At 36.3% G+C, this 11,734-nt stretch overlaps 2 protein-coding genes across 3 annotated transcripts in view; one reads left to right on the plus strand and one right to left on the minus strand.

The window, feature by feature from the left end:
- The first annotated feature begins 330 nt into the window (after positions 1-330).
- On the plus strand, positions 331-7,180 carry LOC117632978 (kinesin-like protein KIN-14R). 2 transcript variants are annotated; one of them, XM_034366630.1, is made up of 20 exons: positions 331-633; positions 1,127-1,428; positions 1,549-1,720; positions 1,821-1,891; positions 1,975-2,158; positions 2,660-2,769; positions 2,872-2,971; positions 3,080-3,166; positions 3,267-3,443; positions 3,554-3,827; positions 4,001-4,162; positions 4,273-4,488; positions 4,577-4,614; positions 4,829-4,992; positions 5,097-5,348; positions 5,425-5,496; positions 5,660-5,734; positions 5,830-5,898; positions 6,073-6,141; positions 6,555-7,180. In XM_034366630.1, exons 1-20 carry the CDS (start codon positions 429-431, stop codon positions 6,993-6,995), a joined length of 3,240 nt encoding a protein of 1,079 aa, XP_034222521.1. In that variant the 5' UTR covers positions 331-428; the 3' UTR covers positions 6,996-7,180. The 2 variants fall into 2 exon arrangements, with proteins under 2 accessions (XP_034222521.1, XP_034222522.1); XM_034366631.1 differs by having other exon boundaries at positions 1,130-1,428.
- Positions 7,181-10,329: 3,149 nt separating this feature from the next.
- Positions 10,330-11,734, minus strand: part of LOC117631715 (dof zinc finger protein DOF5.7) — a 2,988-nt gene continuing 1,583 nt past the window's right edge. The window contains exon 2 of the mRNA XM_034364998.1: positions 10,330-10,924. The gene's annotated coding sequence lies outside the window, so the exon portion shown is untranslated. The remainder of the gene's footprint in view (positions 10,925-11,734) is intronic.

Consider the following 11,734-nt stretch of genomic DNA (forward strand, 5'->3'; position numbering starts at 1 on the left):
ATGTTTTTACACAAGGACTAAATTACCTAATCATATAAAACACACCGAACGTTTTCATATTTAACCATAGTTTCTTTTTGTTGAAGAAATTATTGCTTGAAAATAAATTGCACAAGATGGGTTTAATTCACATGTCAATGATAATGCGCTCCCTAATCTGTATTAAACCAAATTAAATAACATACTATATATTTTCTTTCCTTTTACGGTTGGAGCACTTTCTAGTAACAGCGGGACTATAACGGTCTTTCATTCCAACGGTAACTAAATTCAAATTTGAAGACACTCAAATTCTCAAATGCAAACCCTCATTCTGCTCATTCAAACATCAATCCCACTTTCTTTGCTGCAAGAAAGGCTCTTTCCGCTCTCCGTACCACAATAATTTTCTCAGTTCCCAAACACTCTTTTCTTTACCTCCCATTTCCATGGAAGATCTGCAATTCGACCCCGTTTTCCAAGAGGCAAAAACCCCAATTTCTTGGGTTCCTGATTCCGACAGAGTTCAACAGCCAAACCCAGATCTCAAAGATTCTTCCTTGGGCGAGGTTGATGAGTCTTTGGTGGAGTCGATGCTTTGTGACTCGGGTTCAAGACTAATCCCTTCCGGATTATCAAGATCCAACTCTACAGGTTCCTATCTCTGGTCTCATACAGTTTTTATTTTCTTGTTCTGGATAGTCGTATTTGTTTGGTTTCTGAGAAAAGAAAATAAGTCAGATCTGGGTTTTTCTTTTTCCTAGTAATTGGGACCTAAGTTACAAGAAGGTCATCCTTATAAGCGTCTTTGTTAAATTGAAAGAAAAAGATCATCCCTTTGTTTATTCAATTTCATATGATGAATATTAGGGCTAGGCTTTTCAGTGACTTGGGTCTAGATAGATGCCCATTTTTGTCTGGTTTGGTTTGCAAATTTGTGAAACCCTAGGAGTTGCAATCCATGTTAATCATTTTATGTTGTAAATATTATTAACTTGCAATTGTATTTTTGTTTGAGTTGGAAATTTCGGAAATTTACAGCTGTTGAGTTGTTCTATTCTAGTGTCACAGTGTTGGTTATAGATGAAATAGACAAGAAATTATTCTTCACTGAACTGGGGGAATCTAATTATGGTGGATTTTGCAGCAGACGAATATGTGATGTTTGTGAATGCTGGAGGTGATGGTTCAAATGAAACAGATTCTAGTGTGAAGTTTCTCGCCGACATTTACTTTGAGGGAGGGAATGTTTTACGAACCAATGAACATATAAATGATGGGGGGGATTATCCATTCATCTATCAGTCAGCCCGAGTAGGGAACTTCTACTACCGGTTCAATTGTCTTCCTCCTGGACACTATTATGTTGATATTCATTTCACTGAAATCATAAACACAAATGGGCCTAAAGGAATGAGGGTATTTAATGTATTCATCCAGGAAGAGAAGGTAAGTCAAATTAAGGGAAATGCGTATTTGTGGTTTATTTTCTTTTTCCATTTCCTTTTGTTGAAATTAGTAAATCCAGGGACTGATCCTTAGAACTTCTCTTCTTGGCTAATGTGGCAGGTCCTATCAGACTTCGATATCTTTGCGGTTGTTGGATCCAATAAGCCCTTACAATTAGTTGATTCAAGGGTCTCTGTAAAGGAGGATGGAGTAGTTGTGATAAGATTTGAAGGGGTTAATGGAAGCCCAGTAGTTAGTGGAATCGGAATTAGGAGAGCACCAAATGTTTCAGGTATTCTTGTATACATTTATTTTGTTTGACCTGTTGTGTCTGCGTGTTGTATGTTTATATCAGTATTCTAAAATTAGTTTTGGCTTGTATTTTATTGTAGTTCCAAAGCTGGTGGTGGAACACTTTAAATGTAACAACTGTGATGCTGAAATAGAAGTTCCTTCAGCTCAGGTCAGGGACATATCACCTAAAGTTGAAAGAGCTTACAACTTTAAGGCTTTTTCTTAATTGGCGACATAATTTTTTATTCACAGATGAAATTAATGCAAACAAAGTCCACTGCCAAATATGAGAAGAAGATACAAGAGCTTACCACTCAGTGCCAACTTAAAACAAAAGAATGCTATGAGGCATGGATGTCTTTGACTGCAGCAAATGAGGAGCTGGACAAGGTCATGATGGATCTTGACAACGTGACATTTAGGACACTGTCTCAAGGTATGGAGAGTGGCTCTCTGGTGTCTAAATTATGTGAACTAAGAAAAATTTTAGCTAGTCAAATAACAGATAATAAAAAATGTCCATGGTTTGTTACTTCGGGTGACTTTAGTGAAAAATTTCCTTATATGAAATGAGGATATCTATTAGTTTAGTTTTTGTTTTATATTCTCTTGTACAAATTTTGTTATATCAGCTATACATGGATGCCAGTTCAGATTTAAAGGACTAAAAAATCTTTAGACGTTGTCCTATTTTCAAGGTCAAAATTGGGGAGAGCTGGCCCACATATTTTTTTTAAAAAAAAAAAAAAAAAAAAAAAAAAAAAAGATATAAAAGATGGTAGTTTCCATTATTCATCATATGAGTTGAACATGAAAGAAGAAAGCCATAAGGCCTGCCTACAAAGTAATACCAGAATCATTTTCAATTTAACTAAAAGTTATCTTAGATTTTACACTTTGAGATATTATAATTTCTGATTCTATTGCATGTCCTTAGATCAAACCATTCAGAAACAAGCTGAAGATATAAAGAACATTTCTAGTAGGTATGAGCGTGACAAGAAGTACTGGACAATAGCAGTCAATGACTTACAAGAAAAGATTAAGGTATTTGGAAATGCATTATTTGTGGGTGTGTATAAGTATTCATAATTTGTTATAAATATCACGTTTCTGACTATGGATTTTTGTGCCTGGTTTCTTATGCAGCTGATGCATGAGGAGCATTTGCATCTTTCTCGCGAAGCACATGAATGCGCAGATTCAATTCCCGAGTTGAATAAAATGATTTTTGCAGTTCAAGCATTGGGTATGCTATTGCTAGAGTTCACTTTTCCATTTTTTGGTTTTCAAATACAGGTGAAATAATAAGTTTATGCCACAAGATGTTCCATGGACTCATGAAATTATTTTGCAGTTGCGGAGTGTGAAGATCTTAAAGTGAAGTACAACGAAGAGCAAGCTAAGAGAAAAAAGCTCTTTAATGAGGTTCAGGAGGCTAAAGGCATGTGTCATTTTTCTACCTAGTAATTTGTGATGCAATTAATACGTTATATGTTGACAAGTTCAACTTATAAACTTTGTATGTGCTTAAAAATTATCAGGGAATATCAGGGTATTTTGCCGCTGCCGCCCATTAAGTAAGGAGGAGATGGCAGCTGGGTGTAAAACAGTTGTAGACTTTGAGGCAGCAAAGGATGGATGTCTTGGATTCCTGACAGGAGGCTCCACTAAAAGGTCTTTTAAATTTGATCGAGTGTACACACCGAAAGATGATCAAGGTATCTATATGTATATATATATATATTTCATTTGATTGCCCCCTAACAGTATTTAAGTTGGTGAAATCTGTATTGAGTTTGAGCCAGAGCTTTTGCTTTTGTCTTGACAGTGGATGTTTTTGTGGATGCTTCCCCCATGGTGGTTTCAGTTCTAGACGGTTACAATGTATGTATATTTGCTTATGGACAAACAGGGACAGGAAAGACATTCACAATGGAGGGCACTGAACAGAATAGGGGAGTCAATTATAGGACTCTAGAGCAGTTGTTTGAAATTGCAAAGGAACGAAGTGAAACTTTTTCATACAGCATATCTGTTAGCGTACTTGAAGTTTACAATGAGCAGATTAGGGACTTGTTAGCAATATCACCATCATCAAAGAGGTAAGATTACTGTTGTTTATTTGAACTTATAGCCACAGCCATCATAGAATTGATGGTTTGAATATTCTGTAGCTCAAAACTTGACTTGGTTCAGCTGAGAAAAGATTCTTAACATTTTGGGTATCTATCACCTTGCAACATAAAGCTTACACAAATTTTCATGGAATTTTTAGGTTGGAGATAAAACAGGCTTCTGAAGGGTGTCATCACGTTCCAGGGATAGTAGAAGCCAAAGTTGAAAATATTAAGGAAGTGTGGAGTGTACTGCAGGCTGGAAGCAATGCTAGAGCTATAGGAAGTAATAATGTTAATGAGCACAGCAGCCGATCTCATTGGTACTATGCTCTATTGTTTTCTCCTTATTCTGTTTCCTTGTGAGATCTATTTTAATTTCTTTTACTCTGTGTTTTTATACTAATATATAAATATTGTACCTGTTATTTAGCTTGCTTTCCATAATGGTAAGATCAAAGAACTTGATAAATGGAGAGTGCACCAAGAGCAAGCTTTGGTTAGTGGATTTGGCAGGCAGCGAGAGGCTTGCAAAAACTGATGTACAAGGAGAGCGACTAAAGGAAGCTCAAAATATCAATAGATCCCTTTCAGCTCTTGGAGATGTGATATCTGCTCTTGCAAATAAAAGTAGTCACATTCCTTACAGGTCTGCTTTATCTGTTGTGTGCATTTAGGTCATTCCTTCACCGATCTTCATATTCTGGTTTTTAACTATGCTTGTTGCTGGGTTTCAGGAACTCTAAGTTGACACATCTACTTCAAGATTCATTAGGTAAAGCTAAGTTGTCCTAGCGGTGTTTGTGTGTGATTGTGTTTGCATGTCTTGATTTGTTTGTTCAAAATTTTGAGGCTTGGGTTTGTACTTGCGTAATTCTTTGATTAAATTAAATGGTCAATCTAGCTCTAAAGGAAAATTGATTTCTGGTAGTTGTTAACTTGTTTTCACTTACTTTATGACTTATGAGATTATTATTTATGTATTGCAGGAGGTGACTCTAAAACTTTGATGTTCGTGCAAATAAGCCCTTCAGACCAGGATTTGGGTGAGACTCTGAGTTCTTTAAATTTTGCAACAAGGGTTCGGGGAATTGAGTTGGGTCCTGCGAAGAAGCAAGTTGACACAAGTGAGCTCCAGAAAACAAAAGTCATGGTTGGTACATTGATTTTCAGTTGAATCTTTAATAAATTTTCACTTATGTTTTCTTTATTACACTAATGATTTACATATTAAACATCTTTTCTTTTGTTAAACAGCTTGAAAAAGCAAGGCAGGAAGCAAGATCCAAAGATGAATCTCTGAGGAAGCTAGAAGAGAGCTTACAAAACTTGGAGAGTAAGACCAAAGGAAAAGATCAAATCTACAAAAACCAACAAGAAAAGATCAAAGAACTTGAAGGGACACTTGAGTTGAAGACAGCCTTGCACAGCCAGTTAGAGAAGCAAGTTTCACAACTTTCAGATAGATTGAGGGGGAAGGAAGAAATCTGCTGCAGTCTCCAACAAAAGGTTGCTCTCTACCTTAATAATTATTATTTCTGTGCTTCTCTCTTATTAATGCTGACTGGAACTTTATCTGTTGAAGGTCAAAGAGTTGGAGGTTGAGCTCAGAGAAAGACACAAGTCAGACTCCGAATATGCATCCTTGCAACAAAAGGTCGCCAGACTCATGTTTTGGATTTTTTTCCCCATTTTTATATGTTTCTTTTAAGTCCGAGGCCCTTTTTGTATTGCTTTTCTTTTTTTAAAATGTGTGCAAGTTACTGCCTCTTGATATGTTCTAAAAAGATGAAAGCTTAACTTTGTTCTTTCTGGAGCAGGTTAAGGATCTTGAAAACCAACTGAAAGATCAAATGCAAGAGTCTGAGTTTCAATCCACCATTCTTCAACACAAGGTTTTTAAAGACAAGCATTCCCAGTAGTGCATAGTTTATTATACATGTTGACAACGAATTAGGTCATAAATATTTTTGTTTCTTCATTGACTTAGGTAAAGGAGCTCGAGATAAAACTCAAAGACCAGGAACAAAAATCAGACTCCTCCGCACTTCATCAAAAGGTTCCTGCACTACCCCTTTTTGTCCTTATTTCCATTGAATAGTTACTTTATATGTTTTAATGCAAGCTATTCACGCAAGGTTTTTAAAGACAAGCATTCCCAGTAGTGCATAGTTTATTATACATGTTGACAACGAATTAGGTCATAAATATTTTTGTTTCTTCATTGACTTAGGTAAAGGAGCTCGAGATAAAACTCAAAGACCAGGAACAAAAATTAGACTCCTCCGCACTTCATCAAAAGGTTCCTGCACTACCCCTTTTTGTCCTTATTTCCATTGAATAGTTACTTTCTTATATGTTTTAATGCAAGCTATTCAGTGGAAATGTGCAAAATTCAAATATAGCGAACGGAAATATAATTACTGGTTGGTATCAAATGTATCATATGTTTGTACTTGTAACAAAATTTCCTTCACATGATAAAAGATGTCTTGTTAAGGAAAATGTATTCTACAATGATAATATTCTACATACTTTATTATTCTGAAATTGTGATCTACAATGATAATATTTTAGAACTTTCCACATTTCCTTTTTTTTAAAAAATTCTGAAACAGATTGTGTTTTTACTATTCACAATATTTTTAGTTTTTTCTCTGAGAGAGGATGGAAGAGAAACTAAAAGTGCTAACATTTTTTTGACATGTGACACAGATTAAGGAACTTCAAGACAAGTTGAGGGAGCAAGAGAAACAATCAGAGTTTGCTGATGCAGTAAGGGCCACTCCTAATGAAGGAAAGACCTGCGTAAGAGATGAGATCATGAATGATGCTGAGGCTTGCATCTTAAGGAGTTCGAATTCACTAAATCGTCCAATGAGTCAAGGGTCTATATCACTAAGAGGGAATGATTCTGTCCGTGAGACGAGAAGGAAAAGAGAGTTTAAAAGTGGTGAGACGGAGAACATCATTAGGCTACCAAATTCTTTTAATGATAACAAAGTTAGGAAATCCGACCCACCGAAGATTGCAAGAATTACAAGAACAGCAAAGCCAGCCACTGCTACTCAAGGGCCATCGGTTAATAGGAGGTTTAGCAGAGATCAGATTCAAGTTAAGGAGAGGGATACTGTGAAGAAAATCTGGTCAAGATAGTGAAGAAGGAAAAAACATCAATTTCTGTATCTTTTCTTTTTATTTATGTGTACATATATGAATACACATAGTACTTCTGCATTATGTTTTCAACACATAACTTTTTTCGTACTATCTTTGAGTGACATTAGAAATTCATTCATTAATGAATTTTCTTTTTTCATTCAGTGTACGGATTAAGTTTCTGTTGGTTTTCCTGATGTATTTGTGTTTGTTTTCCTTTGTTGACCTCTCTGTAATACCTTTGAGTGTGAAGTGGAATATATTTGATATTTTAGGTAGGTTGAATTGTACATGTTTTAATGGCAACAGAGTTTATTAAGAAGTGCTGTGAATTGAATTATTGCAACCTTTGGAAGAACTAATTTTGAGTCCATAAGCTTTGAGTGGAAGGAACTCAAGAGCTATACTTTACAGTGATTCTAGTGTTGACTAGGGTTGGATGCAAATGTGCATTTAATTTGAAGATGGATTTCAAAATTGCAATATAATTGTTTTAGGCTTAGGTTCAATTCAAAAAGGTTAATTGCTATGGGGGCCTTTGTTGCTACCTTGCAGCCACTTTACGGGGCAAGCTCAATTGTCAGCTAAGAGGGTCTCAGATTGTGGTGAATTAGGAGACCAGCTTTGGTTTGGTAGTAGCATATGTTGAGCCACCACGCATAGGCAACAAGCATATGCATAATTAATATAGGATTAGCAACATTCACTTACATTAATGCACCGGCTGCTACTCATATTTTTACCTATAGTATTGAAATAGATAACAAATTACGTTGAGACTTGTAGCTCAAGTGATAAAAAATAATCATTCGGTAACAGAGTCAGGCATAATCAGACCAAGCCTAAGGCAAGCACTCCACCTTTTTTGAATAAAGGCCTCAATTTAGCAACCTTCTTAAACCAATTTCAAACCCAAAGGAATGCCGTTAAAATAATGCTCACCATCGGAGGGGCCCGTTTAAAGGTTTGAGGAGGCCTGTTATTTTCTTATTTGTGGTAAAAACGATGTCCTCATTTTTGTTTTATTAAAAAAAAAAAATTATTGGCAAAGGACCCAGTAAAGTAATGTTTTAGAGCAATTATTCTCCAAGAAAGGTGCTGAGTTCGAATCCTAGCATCCGTGTATTGTGTGTAAGTTTAATTTACTATCGTTTCTCTCAGTATGAAAGGTCCTAAAAAAACAACAAAAAATTCAAAATTAAACCCCTCTAGCCCCACTCCTCACAATTAATTAAGGAAACTCCTTCTAGAGAAGAAGAGAAGCAGTGTTCATTAGTTAATCTTAGAAAACCATAAATCTCTCTAAAAGAATTTACACACACAAGCACTTGCGTTTGAATATTGCAGTCAAAGATACAGATGTTGTGAAAGAAAGGGGAATTTGTAGTTAAAAACCAGTCTAACAGAAGAAGCTAAATGCACTTATTTGAAGACAAAAACAATGAAATGATGAGGGTTGGCTTGGTGGGAGGGAAGGTGTGTGTGAGGGCGGTGTTGTTTTCCGACCCCTAAAGAAAATGCCAAAAAGGGTGACGATATATGAAAGCGATTTTCTCGTTCTAAAGGGGGTCCCCATTGTCCAACAGGTCATCACAGACACAACAAAACAAAATCCCCGAACGTTATTATGTGATGATGATGACATGTTTGATTGCTTAATTGCCACATCTCTCTGTTTTGCTTTGCTGTATGGAGAGAAACAATCTTTCTTTTCTTTTCTTTTCTATTAGATTGACCAAAAAAAAAAAAAAGATAGAGCTAGCAACAAGAAAGAAATCCAAGTTTGCATATGAATTTTGTGCCATACTTTTGATTAGTTTGACATGTTGTTGTGAATTTGAACTATACATATTTAAATAAGAATCTACATAATTAGCGATTCAGATAAAGAATTTAATAACGGAGAACACAATATTTTCCTATGTCGGTAAGATATGTAAAGTCATTTTTGCATTAAAAAAGTATGCCTTGATATTTATATGGATTAGGCAAAAAGCAAGGAGGAAGCTGTAATCTCAGTCAAAACCATTATGCATAAAAGAGGTAATTATCTAAAACCTTTTGATTCATGTCATCATGAAGCATTGCCCTTCTGAAATAACGTGCGGTTGAATAATTAAAGAAGTGTCTGGCTACTTGTAAGCATGACCTTCGTGCTCTTTCTTGGAAGGGTCCACACATGCATGATTGGACGGTGGATGATGATGAAGCCAACAAAATTACCAAGCAACACACACACAGAGACAGTATGTGGTGGGGCCAGAGCTGGGCTGCAGGATAAGGCCAGGTGAAGATGAGAAACACTAGATTTTTTCACAACAAGAAGTCATGAGCTTCTTGCAGCTATATCTATATAGGTTGTAACTTGTAAAATGACAGTTGACACAACGCACAGAAACAGTCTAACAAAAAAAAAAAGTGCTCTCCCACTCAGTCCTTCACGATAATCACGCAGTTCTTCATGTTCCTCCGTTGTTGAGCCACTCATCTGTCTCTGTCTCTAAAGCCAAATGCTAATTAACAATTATACATGCATGCATGGTGTATATATAATAGTTCTTTTGTTGTTGTCATAGTTTAGAATGGGAGGGACCATTGAGGTTCGAACTTAGAATTATTAATCTGTTGATAAATGCTCTTATTACTGAACCCGTTGGCATAATTATATATATAGGTTTTTATTGAATACATTTTGGTCTGAGATGGTACGAAAAGCAGCAACATGTTTATGAAGGATGTTGGGGGGGGGGGGGGGGGGGGGGGGGGGGGGCCTGGCATGTCATGGCAGGGAGTTGGTGGTGTTACAGTGCCCTACTATAGATATAATTGGATTCATTGAAGCCTAAAAGAATGTTGCACCAGTAGAGGCCTGCAACACCAAAAAATTGGTTTCATGGAAGGAAGCCTGGCACATGTAATTTCTTACTCATCTGGTAGATATACAGCCTTTTTGCCTTGATGTAGCCCAAATTGAAACAAAGGTAAAGACAGAACGGATTGGTCTTATTATGCAGTACAAAAAGTAAATAAGTGGATAGCTCTCTCTCTCTCTCTCTCTCTCTCTCTCTCTCTAAGAGAAAGAGGTTTTGCTGATGCAAAGAGTAAGAATTCATTGATATTAATATGCATGCAAAGATTTGCTTAAGAATTGAAGGACAAGCAAGCAAGCAAGCCATTCTTGTATTATGTAAAGAATTAATGGCAAGCATGCTTTTTGGATACTTATAGTTGAGTATATATATATACATGGACATAAAGGGAAATATAGGAGGAGCTTTATGCAATATTATTTCTGCTAATGTGTTTTTTGAAAGTAATTGTGGGGTCTGTTTAGTTTTACATAAATAGGCAAAGTAAAGAATAAAGTTGGGCAAGGCAGAGGGAGAGAAAGGGTTTGCTTTTCCCTCTCACTTGTCATGAAACAGAATCACAATGAGAGATGCTTTCAGCGGTAGGTAGCAATTAGCACGGAGGGAGGAGGGCTCGCTCTCCAAGACTCTAAAAAGCTAAACACACAACATTTTTTTGATACACCAAAAAACGAACCCTAAGCTTTAAGATGCCACATTTTTGTTTCTCTCTCTCTCTCTCTCTCTCTCTCTCTCTCTCTCATTGATTCAAATGTTGACAGTCCTTCATTCAATACACTTTCAAACCACCACTTTTTCAGACAGCACCAAATCATGTACACACAACACTGCCACTAATTATTACGAAGACAGCCCAAGCCACAGAGAGAGAGAGAGAGAGAGATCAGAGGCTAGCTAGGCTGGCTCAACATTGCAACTATTGCAGGGCTACGGAGGCTTTAAGTAGCTGGCCATTACTGCTACTGAGCTACTGAGCTACTGTGGTGTGTTTCTGTTTCATACAATGACATTGTGATCAGAGGCCGAGGAGGAGAGATGGAGCCTGAGACTCAGTTCCTTGATAGAGATGTATAGAAAGAGAAAGAGATCGGAGGGGAGACAAAGACACACTAATTAGTAGACAGTGAGAGTTGTAGATACTGACTGAACATAAAACAAATCAAAGATATGGTATTAAGTCCCCATTTAATAACAGCCCAAAATCTATATACACAGATCCCAATGGGATTTTTATTTGAGACAAGGGAAGAGCTAGAAAGAATGAATGAGTGAATTAAGTAGTGATCTGAGATTTAAATGCTACATTGTTTAACTAGCATCATACTTGCTACATTCAATCCAATGTTATAGATACTTAACTACTCGAAGAAACTTGGATACCCACAAAATGATTTCTTTTTTTTTCTTTTTTGGGGGGGGGGGGGGGTGGGGGGGGGAGAGAGAGAGAGAGAGAGAGAGAGAGAGATGTTCTTGCATTTTGGTGCAAGGATATTATTTCACTACATGAAAAGCTAGTGTATTTATTGCTACCATAAACAGCGAACTTTTTCCTGAATCTACATGCATAAGAAATGGGGAAAACTACATGAACTGATGAACATCAACACAAAGCACTGCACAAAAAAAAGAAGAACATCATGTGAAAAAGCAATGCAACAAGTTATCTAATTAAACAGATGACAGTACTATTGATGAACATATTACTGAATAGTACTAAAATATAAACATGAATTTAGGGCAAAAAGTACTTTTCTTTTTGTTACCAATTAAACTTTTACATTTTTGCATATGAACCCAACAAAACCAACAACAAAACATATGCCAAAATGGGTTTTTAGTCTTGGACAATTTCTTAAAATAAACAAT

The sequence above is a fragment of the Prunus dulcis genome, chromosome 6 (assembly GCF_902201215.1).
Source record: "Prunus dulcis chromosome 6, ALMONDv2, whole genome shotgun sequence".
In the NCBI taxonomy this organism is placed as follows: domain Eukaryota; kingdom Viridiplantae; phylum Streptophyta; class Magnoliopsida; order Rosales; family Rosaceae; genus Prunus; species Prunus dulcis.

Bases quoted from the DNA above. Each gene is read 5' to 3' on its own strand.
- LOC117632978 (XM_034366630.1), top strand. From the start codon at position 429: ATGGAAGATCTGCAATTCGACCCCGTTTTCCAAGAGGCAAAAACCCCA. The intron at 4,489-4,576 runs GTCTGCTTTATC...GCTGGGTTTCAG, and splicing joins AGTAGTCACATTCCTTACAG to GAACTCTAAGTTGACACATC. The intron at 6,142-6,554 runs GTTCCTGCACTA...CATGTGACACAG, and splicing joins CCTCCGCACTTCATCAAAAG to ATTAAGGAACTTCAAGACAA.